The sequence below is a fragment of the Stenella coeruleoalba genome, assembly GCF_951394435.1.
Source record: "Stenella coeruleoalba genome assembly, chromosome: 2".
NCBI classification, from domain to species: Eukaryota; Metazoa; Chordata; class Mammalia; order Artiodactyla; family Delphinidae; genus Stenella; species Stenella coeruleoalba.
Genome location: NC_137147.1, coordinates 104244429 through 104264130, shown reverse-complemented (window position 1 = coordinate 104264130; position 19702 = coordinate 104244429). Strand labels below are relative to the sequence as shown.

Here is a 19702-nt window from a genome sequence, read left to right as displayed (position 1 = left end):
TCGATTGAGGACTAGGACAAGTTGTTTCTAACAGGAGCCCTGGGAACTCGTACTAAGAGACTATAATCTGCTCACTGTGGGTGCTCATTGCTCCTGATTTGGTCAGAAGGGTAAGAAATGTATCTGTGGTGGGATGGCTCCCGGTGAGCCCCACCTGCTGGTATTTGTGGCCTTGGGTAACCTCTCCCCTTGAGAGCAGGTTGGACTTATTGACTCACTTCTAGTGGACAGAATATGACAGAAGGGATGTCCTTCCCAAGATTAGGTTACCGAAAGCCTGTGACTTCTTTTCTGCTCTTTCTTGCTTGCCTACTCTGCCACGTTGTGAGTGGCTCTGTCAGATAGATGCCCACGTGGGGTCTTTGGCCAGCAGCCCTATAAGTGAACTTGGAAGTGGATCCTCTCCTATTAAGATGGCTACAGCCCTGATTGTCATGGTGACTCCAGCCTTGAGAGAGGCCCTGACCAGAGGCACCCAGATTCCCCACCCACAGAAACTGAGATAATAAATTTGTATCATTGTAGCTGCTAACTTTGGGGATAATTAATTACCCATATGTATATATAAGTAACTAATATTCTGTATATTTTTAAGATAAAATACATCATGGTTCATACTGATGCTTTGCTAGCACTATAGGGTTTTTTACATTTGTATCTTCCTTTTCCTAGGTCCCAAATCCCCAGTCTCAAGGTCACCAACATAATTCTGCATTTGTTTTATTCCACTAATCATACAGCAGTCACAGAATAGCAATGCCAGTGTCACCGAGGACACTGGATTACAGTATAGATACAGTAAAGATTTGTTTGCACTGACTTTTGTCTTTAGGGTATAGCTCACAAGGGATGGACCAGCAAATCACTGCATTCGACAACCATTGGGAAGGTTCTTCTCTTTGTGATTAGGTCATAACTGGATACATATTTAGATTCATTTTTCTTTTAAATCTTAGGAATTTACTCTTTAAAATTTAATCTCGTTTTATAATTATATAAAGTACTTACATGGTTCAAAAATCAAACGCACAGGGCTTCCCTGGTGGCGCAGTGGTTGAGAGTCCGCCTGCCGATGCAGGGGACACGGGTTTGTGCCCCGGTCCGGGAAGATCCCACATGCCGCGGAGCGGCTGGGCCCGTGAGCCATGGCCACTGAGCCTGTGCTCCGCAACGGGGGAGAGGCCACAACAGTGAGAGGCCCGCATACCACAAAAAAAAAAAAAAAAAAAATCAAACATACATAACAGCGTATATGCACAGATATTCAGTTCCTTTCCCTATTACCCCTCTCCCCTCAGTCCTTTCCTCCCACTGCAGATAAGCATTTTTGACATTTCACATACTTTTCTTATAAGCATATCTTCCCCTTTCTTGGATAATGAGTTGGGTAATCGTCTCTCCATCCTGCTTTTTTAACTTAATCCTGAATCCTGGGTGTGATGAGTTCCACGCTGCGCAGGGCAGGGCAGTGTGTGGAGGACTCTGCTGCTCCAGAGACCCGCCCGACCCCCGTGCAGTTGGATGTTCCCTCTGCAGGAACATTGGGGTGGTTTCCAGTTTTTTTGCTGTTACAAATAGGGCTGCAGGAAACAACCTCATGCATACGCCTTTTCCTATTTTTGCCAGTTTTTGTATTCATCCTGCTTTTTCTGGGAAGGAGTTCTCGTGGGCAGATTTATGCACTGTATCAGGTTTGGCTTTGACCTTTTTTTCCTTGACTCCCTGTTTTTGAGTCGCTTCCTCCCAGTGGTCAGTGACTTTATCTCCAGCCAGTGTCTAATGCTCCGCCCTGTGCATCCCTCAGCCCTTTCCTCAGTGATGCTGCCCCCTGCCTGCAGACCCAGGCGTGGCCTCTCCCCGGGAGTGTTCCATGGTCTGGCTTTCAGACAGCGTCTTCTCTTTTACATCAGCCTTACAGGATCACCTTTACCCTTGCACTGCTTCTCAGAGGCACCGCCCTGGCTGTGTTGGGGCGTCTGGCTCTGGGACAGGCTGATGTGGTGGGCAAGGTATTGGGGGCAGGCAGAGCCCACTCGGGGCCAGACACCACCCCCGTGTCTGCCCAGTCTCATGTTCCTCCCTCTTGCCTCCTCTCCCTGTTCCAGGCCCTTCCCAGGCCGGCTCTTCTATGATCTGGGTGCTTCCTGGACATGGTCTCCGTGCCCCGCCTGCTCCCTGTCTGTCCTTCCCGCCCTGTCCAGTCAGGGCTATGCCCCTCCTCCCAGTGGAGTCAGGTCCCCCTCTGCCTTTTGGATCCCCAGCCCATCTGACATCTTTCCTCCCCTGTATCTTCCACGCTCCTGGCCACTGGCTTCTGAACACAGTATCCTTCCCTGCGTCTGCCCACACCCCCATGCTCACTTCCCCTGCTTCTTAACTGGGACTTGGGACTGGCTGCCTCCTTCTCTGTTCCTCCCTCACACCCCTCAACCCATATGCAAGGTCACTGCCCCATAAGCACTGGGGCACCTTTCTCCTCCCACCAGTGCTGCACAGCTGGGCATGCCTCCCTATCTAAGGCCCTTCTTTTCCTGGCCGCCCTCCACCTTCTCTGTCCGTGTGCCCTTCTTTGTCTGTTTTGCCGGTCACCTTCCACCACCTGGACGGAGAGCGTCGGCGCTCAGCAGAGCCCTGCCCCCACCCGGCTCCCTCCTCCCCTTGGTGATTCTCCCATGCCTGCAGCTTTACTTGGCACCGGCATGCAGTTCCCTGGGACTCCTGAGTCCAGCTGCCCCCTGAGCTGCTTTTGGGGGACTCCAGGCTCCTGCCACTAAACTTGCTCAGAATCCTCCCCACCCCCTAAGCTCAGAACTCTCCCAGGGTCCTCTTCTCAGTGAGTAGCAGCTGTATCCATCCAGCCCTGCAGTGAGCTCTCTAGCTCTCCATCCTTCCTCCTCCAAGCCCCCTCCAGGTCCTACTGATTGAACCTGCAGGGTGAATCAGTCTGTCGCTGTCTGTTCATCACCCTGTTCCACATCATCATCATCATCATCATCATCATCATGACCATCACCATCATCGTCATCACCATCATCATCACCATCATCACCATCATCATCACTACCATCATCACCATCATCATCATCACCATCATCACCACCATCATCACCGTCATCACCATGATCATCACAATCATCACCACTACCATCGTCATCATCACCGTCATCACCATCATCATCACCGTCATCACCATCATCACCATCATCACCACCATCATCACCATCACCACCATCATCATCACCACCATTATCACCACCATCATCACCACCATCATCACCACCATCATCACCATCACCAGCACCATCATCATCACCATCATTACCATCATCAGCAGCATCACCATTATCACCATCATTATCATCACCATCACCAGCACCATCATCACCATCACCAGCACCATCATCATCACCATTATCACCATCAGCATCATCACCGTTATCATCATCATCACTATCATTATCACCACCATCATTATCACCATCATCACCATGACCATCACCATCATTAATCACCACCACCACCATCACCATCACCATCACCATCACCATCATCATCATCGCCATCATCACCATGACCATCACCATCATTATCACCACCACCATCACCATCATCACCATGACCATCACCATCATTATCACCACCACCATCACCATCACCATCATCATCATCATCGCCATCATCACCATGACCATCACCATCATTATCACCACCACCATCATCATCACCATCACCATCATCACCATCACCATCATCACCATCACCATCATCATCATCATCACCATCATCACCATCATCACCATGACCACCATCATCCTCACCATCACTTGCTTGCTAGGACTCCTTCAGTAGCCTCCCAGCTTTTTTCCCTCCCTCCCCTATGTTGTTCGCCTGTCTGCAGCCTTAGTTACTTTCTAAAGGCAGAGAGCTTGGGCTCCTTCCCTGACTGATACCCTGGAGCGACAGTCCTGGGTGTGGCCCCAGGATCCTCACATCTGGCCGGCACTTGCTCTGCAACCTCAGTTTATCCTAACTGCTGGCCCACCCCCTGCATCCAGCAGTTTGCACATCTCCCTGCCACCCCAGGGTCTTTGCATCTGTTCTTGCCTCAGCCTGAGAAGCTCTCTCCTCCTCTCCCTCTGTGGCTTGTTGATTCCCTTTCACCCTCCAGAGCTCAGCTCAGAGGGCAGCCGCCCCAGATCCCTCCCAAGGGTGGGCTTCCCTGCTGCTCCTCCCCGGCCACTGTGTTCTGTCTGTACCACTCACCATGGGCCATCCTGATGCATCTACTTTGTGACTGTGGGCTCCGTGTCTTTGTTCACACAGGGCCTCGTGGAAAGAACTTAGAAATGCTTTGTGCCTGAGTCAGTGACTGATCTTGGGCAAAATTATTTGACTCCACATAGACCGTGCTTCTTTGTAAAATTAGGACACTGAGGTCTGCTTCATGAGCTTGTTGCAGGCCGGATGGAATGGAGGTTGCCCAGGAGTCTGGTGTGTTGGGGTGGGGCTGCACTCGGAGGCTTTCTGGACTCACACCCACAGTTCCATCCAAGGCTGTGCCCTGGCTCCACCTTGCCACCCCCTCCAAGACCCCAGGGAGCAGCAGGCACAGCTGAACTCCACTGGCTGGAAGCCTTGTCCACCCCCCACCTTCAGGATAATCCCCTCAAAGGTGGCAGGGCCGGGGGCTCCAAGGCATGGCCCTGGGGACCTCCCACCCCTTCCCTGTTCAGAGAAGCCAGTGGGGCGTCCGGTTCTCCAGCGGGTGTTTCAGACGAAGGCTTCCTCCAGCGGGGAACACACTGAGCGCCTTAATTTTTCTTATCCAGGCTGTGCAGGGACATTCTGATACATGCACGTACAGGTATTGTCATGCAAAGATAGTTAATGGGGAAATCAGCCTCTGGGGAGACTGAAACTCTCAAACCTCTCTCTCTTCTTTTGTTGTTCTGTCTCAGCTTAGGGTTCTTTCAAGAGTTGAGCAAAATAAGGACAGTTTATACCCAAACATGCAGGGCCAGCTGCTTTAGTCTTAGAATGAAGCCGTTTGATCCTTGGTTCTGCATTTGGTGATTGGAGTTGAGAGCTGTGTCTGTGGAGCTGAAGTACCCCCTCCGCTCCCCGCCCCCCGTGCTGGCCACTACTCTCTGCGTCCTGATGCGAGTGGGGCTGGGTGGGAGTCTGAGTGGCAGGAAGGTGCTGGAGGCACTGTCATGTGTATTGTTTCCTCTTTGAAGAAAGATCAAAGCAGGAGTGAGAAGACCCCCCTGCCCCATGGAGGGCGGCCTCTGCGGGAGTTGTAACAAAGCCCGCAGTCCCTCCCTGGCCTCTTCCCTAGGAGCAGGTGTCCATGGGTGCGCGTGGTGGACCCCACTGCCCGGGATGGGGCGCCCTTCACAACAGGAGTCTGTGCCCCCAGGTGAGCCCCAGATCTGGTGGGGACATGGGGCCAGCCTTTAGTAAGGCTACTCTGGGGCGTGGAGTGAGACAGAATGGTCCAGGGAGCTGACCAAGGCCCCCCTGGGGAACTGGCAAGGGGAGCATTAGAAGACAGAGGCCTCAGAAGGTCTACCCTCACCCCTAGGGATGGGGGGGGCACAGAGTGTCATGTGACCCCCCCACGCCACAGACAGGGTATGGGGACACTTGCTGAGGACCAGGCCCTGGGCGCTGGCTAGGGGTGTGCAGCGGGCGGTGACCCCAGGGCTCCTGGGACCACCTGGACTTTCCCCCAGAACAGAGTGACGCCATCTACTGGTCAGTAATGGTCACTGCAGGGAGGGCGGGTGACTCGGGAGGGTCGGGCAGGTGACCCTCTGCAAGAGATGGACCCTGGGACCATATTCACCAGGGGAGCAGATGGCATGAGTTGGTAGAGACGCAAGTATCCTGCTCAGGAGCCCTGAGGGGCAGGGTGGAGGCTGCTGCCTTGTGCTAGACGCCCTGTTCCCTCTGTTGGGCGTGGCTTCTGCCTCTCCCTGGCTGGTGACAGTCCCCAGTGTGTCCACGTGTGGACCACAGCTGCTGATGGACTGACAGGGAGGGGTCCCCTCCCGGTGCCTCCCCTCTCCCATTATTCCCTCCCCTCCTCTGGCACCCCTAGCCCTGCCCACCTGGGAGAAGGTTGCTCATCTGCTGAGCAACGACCAAGGTGCCTGAGATGGAAGGGACAGCCTGATTTGACCCTGGCCGTGGAGCCCCTCGAGGGTCAGCCAGCTTTCTCTCCCTTGTTGGGAGCAGAGTCCCTGGACAGCCGCCTGTCAGCCCGTGAGTGCGAAGCGGGTGCTGGCCTGTGCCTGGCAGAGGGGTTACTCCTAAGATGAACGTGGGAGGGGAGCTCTTGTCTGCTGGAGGTCAGGTGCTTCCAAACAGGCTGCCTGGAGTGGGACCCGGTGTGCGGGCATCACGTTCAGATTCCAGGTCCCCCCCTCCGGCTTCCCTGAAGGGGCATCTCCGAGGCAGGGGAGGGACTCTGCAGGCTCCTGGGGCTCTGCAGGTGATTCTGGGCTCGGTGGGGGCTGCCTGGGGTCTTCCCCTCTCCCTCCTTCCCTCTTCAAATGACTTCAGCTTCAGCTGTTTTTAAATGACCTGCCACCTCCCACCACCCCATCAGGTACGGGAGGTTCTGGGTGTTGGGTGATGGTGGAGGCTGTCACCCAGCATGTGGCTGCTTTGGGTCTGGTCGCGGCTCTGTCGCTTACATCTGCGTGACACCGCCCCCCCCATCCCTTTGCCCTCTGAGCCTTTTGAGCTGGATGCAAATGAAAGCTAGAATTCATCAATTAAGGCTTTGCATTTATATGCTTTTAGCGTTTAGGAAACTCAGACTTTTAATCTTATCTTTGCAAAAACCCTGTCAAGATAGAAATCAGGAATGCTCTCCCTCCACCCATTTTGCTGGCGAGGAAATTGAGAGAAAAACAATTAGATGGCTGTCCCCAGGGCACAAAGTCTGGTCCATGGTCCAGCAGGGCTGGTGGAGGAGCCCAGACTCAGCCGGGTCTCTGGACCCCCAGCCCGGCTCCGTGTGTCCCCTTAGAGCTGACCCTGCTCCCCTGCAGACATCTGGGAGCTGCGAGGATGTCACTTGATCATAACACCCAGAAAACACATCCCTTGTCACTGTCCCCCATCCCATCATTTGGGTCTCGCTTATCTGTTGCTCCTAAGATGAGCCTCTTCCATCATCAGATCCAGACAGTGTCAGTGTCTCTTCAGCCTGGGTTTGGCTTCCTGCACACTGGTTCTCAGCCTCTGAAAAGACCTTGCTTCTGAGTTTGCTTTGTTCACGCGACTCTAGGTGTCCAGACACAGGGCACCTCCCTGCCTGGCCCCCCTTGCTGTCCCAGCACCCAGGACATGGCCTGGCCCTCAGCGCGGATGGGCGGCAGGGGGCGGGGGTGCCTTCCCTGTGCTGCAGAGTTGGGGGGCGGTTCCCGTGCCCCACCCCCCTGGCACAGTCCCCGTGCTACTTTCATTACTAAAGTACTTGGGGAGCCCTTCTCTGTGCCTGGCCCACTGCTAAGCCCTGGCCCTGCCTCCCTGTGCCCTGGGCCCTGGGGTGAGCTGGTGCCGAGGCCAGAGGCCTGGGGAGTCACTGGTTCTGTATCGGCGCCCCGTCCCGGGTGGCTCTTCCTGTCTTGGGTTGTCCGAGAGGCTGAGCACAGCCGCAGGCTCCCCTGTTGCTCCCCCAGCAGGGGGGTCTAGAAGCGGTCACAGAGCAGGACTGCCTTGCAGCTGCCCGCAGCCAGGATCACACCCTCTTGGCCTCAATGCTGCCTTGAAGCGTGACTCTCTCCAGTCCGGGTTGGGCTTGTGGTGATGACGGTGCTTTGTGACCTTGATAATTTGAAGTACCTGCCCCACAGAAATCATTCCTTCCTGCTCTGCCCCAGAAAGGGCACGTTGTATCTGCGAGCCCAGCTACAGAAAAATAGGATGGGAAACCCTCGATTTGAACATTCATCGGGGGACATTGTGACTTTCTTGGGTTGCCTTTTTAAACACTGAAAGGGTGAGATTATAAACCTGCCAGGAGCTAGGTCCCCACCAGGCCCTCCAGCCCCTCTCCCCACACTCCCCACCCCTCCTCCTCCCCCCTGGAGCCCAAAGCCCACTGCCCCAAGGCTGCGGAGCGCTTTGACCTCCTCCAGATGCAGCCAGGTCAGCTGCTTGCGAAGAACCTTCCCACAGAGACGGATGTGGTGGGGAGACCACGCTGAGGGGGCTGTGAGCTCAGCGGGGACCCCCCTGAGCAGGTTGTCACCTGAGAACGAAGGTGCGGCTTCACTGACGCGACCCCAGGCCGACACTGGATCTGGGGCAGGTGTCTACACTTACTCTCTGAAACGTTCCTTCTCTTGAAACCTCAGGAGAAGATATGTATCTGGGGTGCCTGCAGGAAACCTGTACGTTATGCTTTCACTCGAACAAACCAGCTCCGTGGGCTGGAGGTGGGGGAGAGGAAGGGTCCTGGAGGGGAGGGATGGGGTGGCAGGTGATCCTCAGGCCCCAGGTGGGGACCCCACTGCTGCACAGGAAGGTGGAAGGAGGGCTGGTCGGATGCCCACCGCACAGGACGTGGGTGTGTCTGGGAGCAGAGGTGATGCTCCGTCCAGGACACACAGGAGGGGCAGCAGGAAGTGCAGGAGGATGGAGAAAGGTGTGAAATAGCCGTGCACAGATGGGGAGGGAGCGCTTCCTAGAGGAGCCCGTTAAGGTTGCCAAGGAGTTCTGAGGGCGTCCAGGGCCATGAATTGGTAATGGAACCACTTTGGCTTGCTGGGGACTTTTTCCAGCCAGAGGAAGCCTGGGTAGAGTTTTGCTAAATCTCCAGGGCAGGCAGACAGGATGTGAGTGAGGAAGCTGAGGGCTCGGGGCAGGTGGTTTTGAACTGGTGAATGGTGCCGTCCACTCTGGGTGAGTGGGTGGTGTCAGAAACAGTGGTTGAAGGTGAGACTGCAGAACACTGGTGGAGGGAAGGGTCAGGAGGGGACTGCTGGCCCTGAGGGCTTGGGGATGCAGCATAGCCAGCCCTGTGGACACTGGCATGGCTTTGGGTGGCCTAGCTCAGGAAGGAGGGGAGCCTGAGAGCCAGGGCCATGGTCCCCAAAAGAAGGGCTCTGGCTGGAGGTGGGCAGTGAGAGGGAAGAGGCAGGGAAGTGGAAAACGTGGTCGTGGGCCCACGAGCAGGGCTGAGCAATGGCCTCCAGGTTGGCAGACTGTGGACTCAGGGCCACATCCTTTGGCCACCAGTTGCGTGTGTGAAGCTTGGCGGGGGTGCAGCAGGCTTGCTCACACACACGCTGCCTGGGCCTGCTTTGGTGCTCCAGATGCTGAGGTGACTAGTTGCAAAGAGAGCCTAAGATCTTTGTCGTCTGGCCTTTTACAGAAAAGGTTTACTGGCTCCTACCTAGAGGGGCCTGTCCAGGAGACAGGAGCCACTAGCCACGTGTGGCTGTTGACATGTCAGCTAATTAGGATTGCGTACAAATTTTAAATTCAGTTCCTCTGTTGCACTAGCCGACATGTTCAAATTCTCAAAAGCCACATGAGGCCAGTGGTTCTCGTATTAAACAGCTCAGAGATGGAATGTTCCGGATCATGCTGTTGGCACCTCCGGTCTCAAGACAGCTGATGGAACAGGGACCACGTCACCCAGCCTGGACCTGGGGTGCATGGCATGGGAGGAGCCGGACAGGCCTTGTGAGGGGTCTGCAGGCTCGCGGGAGCCCCCGGGGCACAGAACTGGAGCGCGGTAGGCAGTTCCCATCACCGTCCGGAGTCGCCGAGGGCTCTGGGGCAGGCATGGAAATGTTGGGGAAAGGGCGCCTCTGGGGTTGCAGCACACGGTTGTCCCCTCGGAGGCCCAGGTGCCTTCAGTGACAGCTGCCTGGCTCCGGAATTATCCTCCTGACACCATGGGTGCAGGGTTTCCTGGCCGGGTGTTGATCTGTGCAGTTACTTGTACGGTGCGCTGTTGGTAACGGGGGCGGGAGCCCCGCTCCCCCTACTGCCTGCAGACGGGACAACCGTTCGGCCTCCTCCTGTGGCCCCTGGCCCCGCTGCCTGGCCTTTGTCGTCCAGGGCTGAGAACTGTGCCCCCTTCAGTTCCAGGGCCCTGTGAGCCAGAAGACCTCATCGACGGGATCATCTTTGCTGCCAACTACCTGGGCTCCACCCAGCTGCTCTCGGAGCGGAACCCATCCAAAAACATCAGAATGATGCAGGCACAGGAGGCCGTCAGCCGGGTCAAGGTAGGGGCGGCCCAGGAGCGCCCGGGTTCCCTGCAGGGAGCACTGGAGCGGGATGGGTGACACGGCCCGCTGTCCAGCGCTGACCCCACAGCCCTGTGCACGAGAGTGGGAATGTCTGAGGTGCCTGTCGGGGCCGAGGGAGAGTTTGCCTTGGATGAGAGGACGCAGGCTGGGGACAGAGAGGCTCCATAATGAGGAACTGCCACTGGGCCCCCAGGACACGTGATTTTTAAAATGTAATGTTCCGAAGCATTCTAGTCACGTGTTTGTATAGAGCCTCTCATCCCATTTTGACTGTCTCTGTATCTTTACTGCCAAAGGACTTGCAGAAAGGGAAGCAAAAAAAATCATACGTTTTATTTAAATCTATGACCTCAAGAAAAACTCTGACGCACTTGCAGCTCTCGGTGCCCGTCATTCGGATCACCTGGGTTTGAAGGGTGGGTGCAGCCGGGCAGGGGGAGGATAGGACCAAGTCAGCAAAGCTGATGGGGTCAGGAGGGAGGGGCGGTGGTCTGAAGAGGTGCCCCTCTGGGCAGTCGGGGGTCTCCCTGCGGGGTGAGGAAGGATGTCAGCCCTCCCTCCCCCATCCTCACCGTACTCTGACCTCCTCCTCCTCCTCTGACCTCCTCGACGGAGGGGGAGGGGCTCCAGGCATGAGCCCCGCGCGATAGTGATAGTCGGGAGAGGGCAAAGCAACCTGTCCTTCCTTCGCTTTGCGTCCACCTGTTTTTCTTTTCTCTTTCACGCTGCTCAGAGGATGCAAAAGGCTGCTAAAATCAAGAAGAAAGCGGTGTGTAGGATGTGGGGTTTGCTTGTGTTTCTGTGGCATGTCCTGTGCAGGGGGAGGGGGCTGGGGGAAGCCCCAGGAACAGAGACGATGTGGCAGATGGGTTTTTCTCTTCCTTTGGTAGGTCAATGCTAGACTGTTGAATGAAATCACAGACACTTTTTTTCTTTAAGCCGCCCACTTACGGAAGCATTTAATCGTTGCCCTTTTTTTCATTTTGCTTTTTTACAGTCTCCATGAGCTAGAGCATGGTTACTGCCGTGATGTGGCCGTTTTGTGTAGACGTTTTTAAATGTGGCATTTGATGCGACCATGTGATGCGTTCAGTGCCTAGGGCCCCTGTACAGAATTAATTAAATCGCTCTGACATTTAGACTCATTAAGTTTAATTTACTGAATCGGGATGATGAGAAATGCAGTCTGCCCAAGGGATGCTTTCTCTATTGAGAAGTTTCTGGAGCATGGGCAGACTTTTAAAAATCTCGGGTCGACCTTCAGTTGTTTGCTCATCAACCTGGTCGTTTAGTAAATGCTGGGCACGTTTTAACTGGAAGTATCCAGTGCTCTGTGTCCGAGGGGCTGTCCTGGCACTGGGTTTTGCTTGGGCAGAAGGAGAGCTAGTCCTCTGTGCCCGCCTGGAACACCAGGTTCCAGCAGTGCGGCCAGAGGACCCTGCCCGGGGTCTCCCCTCCCGCTGCAGTGAGGCCTCCCTCCCTGTGATGCTTGCTCTTTGCCCAGCGGCCTCCCCTGGGATGCCTTCAGCTGTGGGCAAGGAAGGGACTCACGCATCTCCCTCTGCCCAAGCCACCTTGTGCTGGGTGTCTCCAGGCACAATGGAACGAGCCTGGCTTTGCAGACCTGCAGTGGGGTGTGCTTCCCCCAAGGCGATGGACCCCACCCACAGTCACCCCGTGCCCCCCTGACAGCTGGAGCAGGACAGTGCGGACCACAGCCTGCTCCTTGGGTCTATAGTCCGGAGAGCTCAGAGGGGTCGGTGTAGGCAGACCAGACCTTGGTGCCAGCCAGGGCCAGCGGTTACCTCCATGAAGAATTGTTCTTTCTCTCGGCCAGGAAGATGCTCAGGGTCATTGCCAAGGGCCCCTTCACTGATCTGCCCGCAGCTGGCCAGGCAAACAATGATAAGAGGGTCTCCATGAGGGACCAGCGTCCCCGGCATAGAGTCCCCACCCCAGGGATTTGCTGGTGACTGTAGGGCTATGGACCCCCATCCACAAGTGACTACAAAGTGACCAGAAAGGAGTATTTATCTCGGTGGAGAAACCCAAGAACTCGCATGTCACTGCCACTGCACAGTAGTATTTAGGATCCCCTGTGACAGGCTGTCCCAGTTTAGGGCAGACCCCGAGCAGTGCATTCAGCTTCCAGAACATTCTTTTGCACATTGCTCCAGCCGTATGATGGGTGTACCCGGGAGATGACAAAACGGGCATCTGTGGGCTGGCTTCTCCAGTGTCCTGTGAGGGCAGCGCCCCGTCTGGTTGAGGTCTTGCTTCCCTAGGGTTTTTGGAAGCTGGACCGATGCTGCTGGGGGTTGACATGACTGTGGCTTTAAACTAGAAGAAAATGCAGATATGCTAATCCACCTTCTTGGAAGAATTCCTTCCCCTTTACCTGGGGATACTTGGAATCCCAAATCCAAGAAATGTAGCTCTAATCCACAGACCCTGTGTAGCCGCCGCGTTCCAGAAGGGTGGGCAGGCGGCTGCAGTCTGGATGCTGCGACACGAGCCCCCCAGCGTCCAGCCCCCTCCGGGCTCAGCCTCCTGGAAGCGGTCCCCCCTCCCACTCCTGTGCCAACTGCGCTGAGCGAGCTCACTCAGCTGGGATGTGCTGGGGAGGCCTGTGTTTAGACTCCCATGGCCGCCTCTGCTAGGAGCTTCTCCCTCTAGGGGCGCTCAGGGTCCTTCGTGAGATTGTCAGGCCTTTGTTTGAGTTAGTTTTTTTAAAGGTTTGTAACAGTCTCCACCATCCTTTCTTAGAATTCTGAGGGGGATGCTCAGACGCTCACCGAAGTGGACCTCTTCATCTCCACCCAGAGGATCAAGGTGTTAAACGCAGACACACAGGTGAGCTTTGGAAGACGGCGCTTTAAAATCGTGCGCAGGAGCTCCCAGGAGAGCCAGGTCGAGCTGCAGACCCCGTCTGTGGGGGTGACATGGCGTCCCCGGGACAGTCCCCCCCGGCCCCTGCTGTGAAACGTAGAGCAAGCTGGGGGCGGGCAGCAGCCTCGGGCCTAGTGGGGTGAAGCTGGCGATCAGGTATGCACAGCAGCAGGGATGAAATAGAGACACCATGAAGGGGAGCCGGGTAGCGGGGGGAGGGCGTGTGCTCACCATCGGGATTCTGGAACGGCCCTCTCGAGGCCTATGCGTGCGGGGCTGGGAGACGGAGCTGGAGGGTGGAGATCCCGGTGGCCCTCCGCACCCCCCCCGCCCCGCCCTGCCCCAGCCCCAGCGGCGGAGCTCCAGAGGGGAGGGTCCTACGATTTCCTGCCTGTAAACCACGTGCCCAGCTCGTGTCTGACCTCAGTTCTTCTCGTCTTCCTGTGCCTGGATCCGTGCACAAGCCTGCCATTGTGGGGAGACAGGCGAGCAGACACAGGAGCCAGGTGGAGGGGGCTGGGAGCTGGGTGTGGGCAGGGGCACGGGTGGATGAGCTTTGCAGTACAGGAGGGAGGGAGGTGGCCGAGGACAGAGATGGGGAAGGGCCCCACTCGTTCTGGGGATGGGTGAGGCCGGCCAGACGCTGGGGTGCCGGCCCCTTACTTCTTGCTGTTGGCAAGTGGTCCATATCGCGACGCTGAGTATGTGGGCAGCCAGTTCCCCAGGACCTTCTGCCCGATGGTGTCCCATCCAGCAGTGACCTTGTCAGACTCAGGTACAACGTCAGAAATGCAAACTGGTGATTTTCTCTTCTGTTCTGCTTCCAAGTTTTACTGTCTAAAGTGCTTCTGTGCAGAAGAGCTTCTTTTTTTCTTTTCCCCTCTGTTTTTCTCTCCCTTTTTACTGTGGACTCCCAGATTTTTTTTTTTAAACTTGTGTTATAATCCCTTACCATCGTTATTCTCTTGGGTGCTCAAATCACCCAGATCTGGCCAGGGCCTTCCCACTGGGCCCTGTGCCGTCCTGGCAGTCTGCCCGTGGTCTCGGAACACGTTCCTGAGACAATGAGATGTTCTCCGCCCTCCTTGCACTCCCTGCCCGACACCTGGAACCGGCCATTCTTCAAGGAGCCGTGGTTCCTGTCCATGGGGAGGGAGGCACAGAAGCAGAGACCTGGGTTGCTGGCTCTGCCCATCATTGCTGGGGGGCCGTGGATCCTGGGCCCTAAAGATGAACCGAGCTGGACAGTATCTGTTTTTAAAAGCCAGGAGTTCATACACGTGCCTCCTATTTGAGACCAGCTCCATAGGGTCCTGCTCACCTGCCCCCTACTCCGTACGCACCCTGGTCCCACAGTGTAGATCGTGGCTCCTGACTCCCTCAGTGTGTTTTCTCGCTTGGTCTCTCCTGGGGTGGACCATGCCCATCGCTGGGCTGCTGGGAGGAGCACAGCTTGGCTCTCAGGTAGTGGATGAGCTGGCTGTCACCCCTCAGGACCCCGTGGGCGGGAAGACCTGACATGTGGGGACAGAGGAGGCTGCAGGGCGTGTCTTGGAGTGGCACCGTGACGTGGCTCCTGCTGTGGCTCCCTCCCAGCCCCCGTGCCCTGCTGTCCGGCCACCGTCTTGGCCCTCTGATCTTTGTGTCCAGCTGCCCTGTCCCCCGTGGGGCCTTGAACTTGGCGAGAACTGAGGGAGCCGCCCAACCAGGTCAGGCGTAGGACACTTCACAGCCTCGGGCTTTGTTTCCTGATCTTTCGTGGGCAAACTGTCTGGATTAGATCCTCCCTCCCGCGCCCCCAGCCCTCATCCACCCACCTGTCAGGGTCCCCGAGGCCACCCCAGGTTCCATAAGTTGATAAGAGGCCTCAAGGGATTCAGCATATAGTTGTACTCAAGGCTGTGATTTACTACGGCACCAGGATACAGAGCAAAACCAGCGAAGGAGAAGATGCCTGGGGCTGAGCCCAGGGAAACCCAGGGTCCTCGCCTGATGGGGTCACGCAGGATGAGCTGAACTTCCCAGCCGCGAGCTGCGACGGCACGTGTGAGACGTGGGCCATTGGTAAGCTCGAGAGCGTCAGCGCCCAAGGTCTTTACTGGGGGCTGGTCACATAGGCACCTATGCTGTCTGCCATGCGTCAAAGTCCCAGGCTCCTGAAAGCAAGCGGGGCTCAGGCTGGAGCACGCTGCTTGCCCAAATGCCTCAGGCAAGGTGAGCCGGTCTTATCATGTCAGGTGGCATGTCGGGAACCCTCCTGAAATCCAGGTTCCCAGACGGGCCGAAGGCCACCTGCGGGCAGGCTTTCTGCGGACAGTGTCAGGCCTGTTCTGTCAGCCCTTCTCTGATGCTCCTGCATCAGCGGAGACTGGAAACCGGGCCCATCCCTGTGAACTTGAGGACTTGGACAAGTTTCCGGACATCTCGGAGCCCTGTTGATTCTCAGAGGAGAGTCCGGCGCCGGGCCCCTTGAAGGACAGATGAGGCGACTCAGAGCAGGGCTCACATATGCCAGCCCCTTCCCCTCACTCCTCCCTTCCCTCCTCTGGGTCTTTGGTGTCTGAACAGGGCCCGGGGACAGGGCGTCCGTTCCCAAGAGTGGGCAGAGCCAGAAGCCACAATTTCCTTTGCTTTGCTCGTTCAAGGTCGGTCCTTAACACACGTGGGCTTTCCATCCCGCCAGCCGCAGCATCGTGGCCAAGTCACGCACAGCCGCTGCCCAGACCAGCATCTGTTGGCCGGTGCTCACCTCCCGGCTACAGAGCAGGGCTGTGCTGTGGTTTTGACCATCTGTCTGTGCTGGCTCTTGGCCCTGTTGTGTTCTTCCTGAAGCTTTGCTTTCGCCACGTCGCTTCTTGGGTTCTCTCCAAGAGTCCTGACTGCCACCGTAGACCTCCTGGCATCTTCTCCTTCTCCCACATGCTGTTCCCTGCCCACATCCTCTGCGGAGGGCTGGCTGAGCCCCCATAGTCACAGCTCCTGCCCTGGGGAGCCTCTGGTGGCTGCTGGAGGTGCCCGTGGCTCCCCGGGTCTCTGTGGACAGGAATGTTTCAGAACCACAAAGCAGGAGACCTCGGGGTTTTCAGCCTATGTGGGCTGCCCCAGGGACGTGCTACTGATGACTGGGATCTGGTGTGGAGGAGGATGTGCCCCTGATCTCCAGCGGGTCAGGTGTCCTGGGGAAGCCCGAGGCTCCCTAGGGCTCAGGTTCAGGGCCACTGGGTTGGCCGAGCTGTGCCAGGCCAGGGGAAGGGCAAAGTGAGGACGGCATCCAGGACCACCAGGACAGGGTCCTCGACGGGCAGCATCTCGCTGGAGGTCCCGGGCAGGAGGCAAGCTGGTCATGGTCCTTCTTATTGCCCCTCCAGTGGTCTTTGAAGTTCAACTTTAAGAGTCCTCCCCCTTCTCTGGTTGAGCTTCACCTCTGCTCGTCGGAGGTATTTAAAGAGTGTTTTCATTTCCCATTTTCCAGCGGAAAGCCCCCGTCGCTCTGTCCCATCGGGCTCTCCTCACTGTGGCAGTTTGCGGCGTGGTCGGTGCCCAGCATCTTGCTCTCTCATTGTTCATCTCCTCCTCCCGGCGTTCCTGTGCATCCTCACAGCCGGGTCTCCCCACGTGGGGAGTCCTCGTTCTTCAGGGGAAGCAGCTCCCTCCTGGGTCTGCTCCCCACCAGCAGGGAGAGTCTGCTCCCCCGTCCGTGCCCACCCACCTCCTCTGCGGAGCCTGGTGGGGAGTGAGGGCTGGTGGCCTCATCCTGCATCTGCTTTGCAGGGAGCAGGTCTCCTGTGGGTTGGTAAGCAAAGCCCTACCATTGATGGGGCCCTGTCCCCCTCACATGAAGAGGCCCTGGGGGAGAGAGAGAACTCGGGGTGTTTGCACACACGGTTGAGAACTAGATCTGGTGGGATTGCTCTCTGTTCTCTTCCATGATGGAAACATCAATGACTTTTCTTGCTGGAGTACAGCGGGTGTCTGGGTCATTGCTCGTAGCGTTCTTGACTGGGAGGTCAGGGCTGGTGGGAGAAGCAGAGGTGCCCGGCTCCCGAGGAGCCCCCATCTCACTGGGAAGATGGGACACACCTGGTTCCCTGTGTGCTCAGGAGAAAATGCTGGCCGCCCTGAATAAGACAGGCCGGGTTCCCTGTCTACACACCCTGGAACCTCGGAACTGGCCTTGGGGAGAGGGAAGGTCATGCAGGGTTAGCTGGGGGTGGGGGGTGGACGGTGCTTCCTAAAGATGAACTAACTGAGCACTGGCCCCTGCAGGCTTTGGGGTCACCGAGAGCGAGGAGAACAGGAGCTGGGAAGGTGGGTCAGAAAGGTTCCATGAGCCGTGGCCTGGCTGCCTGGCCGAGGTGTCTGGGGAAGCCTGGCCCGTCGTGGGCACTGTGGATCGTTTGAGAGTTTGCTCCGAGGTCGCTGAGGATGAACTGCAAGTGTGGTGGTAGGAAACTGGTTTGACTGTAAAATAAGAAATGTTAGCAGAGAAGCTGGGAGGCAGGAACAGATGCAGAGACTGTGGGAACTCGAGTGGCCGGTTGGGGCAGGAAGGGGACGAGGCCACGTGGCGGGCGGCCTTGTCTGGGAGGAAGCGGGCTCTGCTACTGACAGGTGCTCGGAGATGGGGAGGAGCTCATTTCTGACACCTGGGGGTTGAGTCAGGTGTTTCTGAAAGTGGCTGGAGATCAAGAGATGCTGAAGAGCCACCTCCACTGTCCCCTTTCCAGCGGCCCCTCCCGGAAGGGGGTTCTTGTGGTTATAAACCGCAGGCCCCCACCCCGAGCTGGCCAGAAAACACAGCAGCTCCAGGAAGTGTGCAGAAGTGGCTTCTGTGACGAAGACGGGCTGCAGAGGTTGCAGAAATGCCCCATTTTCTTTTCTGGAAAGAGGACAAAGGCCTAAAGGACCAGCTGATTAGTTTCTCAGAGCCTCTGTGTGCAGCCTTGTTAGGTAGGGGCCCCGGGAATGATGCTTGGTAGAGATTTCTGCCAGATGACAAAAGCCATCGAGAGGGATGGGCCCGCCAGGCCCCGGGGGGATTGAAAGACTGCGGAGACCCATCCATCAGAGTCAGGCGGGCTGCCTCGGGAGCCCCTGCCCAGGCCCATGCTGCTTGAGCTCCTGGGACGAGCTCAGCCCTGGGAAACACTGGCTCTGGAGCCTTCCTCCTCTGCTTGGCAGGAAGTCTGAGCCAGGCGCCCTCCTTGCAGGGAGAGGCGCCTTCTCCAGAGCCACAGATGGCCTCCGATCGAGTGGGGACGGGCCTCAGCTGCTGCCCCTCCTCCACAGGACCGGGAGCCCCACCCAGCATCATGCCCCCACGAGCATCATTTTGGAAGCTGCAGGGCTAAGGTGAAGGCACATCACCTTGACTGGGAATCACCGCCCTAAAATGCTCTGTTCGCTGGGGCAGTGGCTCTCTACCCTGGAGACTCTGTCCCTCAGGGCAGATCTGGCCACAGCTGGAGATCTTTGTGGTCGTCACAACTTGGGACGGAGGAGATGCCACTGGCGTCTAGTGGGTGGAGGCTAGGGATGCTGCTAAACGTCCTCCTGTGCCCAGGACACCCTCACAGTATGGAATGGTCCAGCCCCAAACGTCAGGAGTGTCGAGACTGAGAGCCCCCAAACTTGGGTGTTTTTTAGGGCTTGTTCCCTGTAACGCAGGCCCTCTCATGCCTCTCCCGCCAGGAGACCATGATGGACCACGCCCTTCGCACCATCTCCTACATCGCGGACATTGGGAACATCGTGGTGCTGATGGCCAGGCGCCGCATGCCGCGCTCAGCCTCCCAGGACTGCATCGAGACCACCCCCGGGGCCCAGGAGGGGAAGAAGCAGTATAAGATGATCTGCCACGTGTTTGAGTCTGAGGATGTAAGTAAATGCTCGGGCGTGATGTTCCCCTCCCGACGGCCCAGGCCCCATGGGCTCTGTGGTCCCAGGAAAGCACATATAGGATGGGGATTCTGTGCCCCATCATGGACGCTTCCAGTGGAAGTGGTGATTTTTCTAACACTCTGAGTTTGCAGAGACCATGAACACAGCTCTGTTTCGCTTCATGAAATAAGTTTTTCAGGAGCTGTTTGCAAATGGAACCGTACTTAAATATGCCGAGGAGCTCTTTGACAAGGTCCTTTAACAAAACCTTGTTCTCCCCAAATAAAGTAGCCCTTGACTAACTTTTCTGTTGAGATGCACGCCCCACACTCCAGGGTTGCAAATGGGGAAGCGCCTCTGCTTCTGCTCATGGCCATTTCAGGCCATAAGAAGTTGGAAAATCCAGTGCACCCTTGGACAACATGGGTTTGAACTTCGAGGGCCCACTTACCCATGGACCTTTGTCAGTAGTAGATGCTACAGCGCTACACCGTCCGCCTTGGTTGACTCCGCGATCATGAACCGCGGACACGGAGGAATTGCGGGTACGGAGGGCTGACTGTAAGTTAGACACAGATTTTTTATAGACTGTACAGAGGGTCACAGCCCCTAATCCCCATTTTGTTCACGGGTCAACTGTAATTCTGACGTTT

At 56.7% G+C, this 19702-nt stretch overlaps 1 protein-coding gene across 2 annotated transcripts in view; it reads left to right on the top strand.

Moving 5' to 3' along the window:
* APBA2 (amyloid beta precursor protein binding family A member 2) overlaps window positions 1–19702 on the top strand; it is a 189759-nt gene that overhangs the window by 153447 nt on the left and 16610 nt on the right. For both annotated transcript variants that reach the window (XM_079909861.1, XM_079909860.1), the window contains 3 exons: window positions 10111–10256; window positions 13047–13133; window positions 18861–19046. In XM_079909861.1, coding sequence (XP_079765987.1) covers window positions 10111–10256; window positions 13047–13133; window positions 18861–19046 — 419 coding nt within the window. The remainder of the gene's footprint in view (window positions 1–10110; window positions 10257–13046; window positions 13134–18860; window positions 19047–19702) is intronic.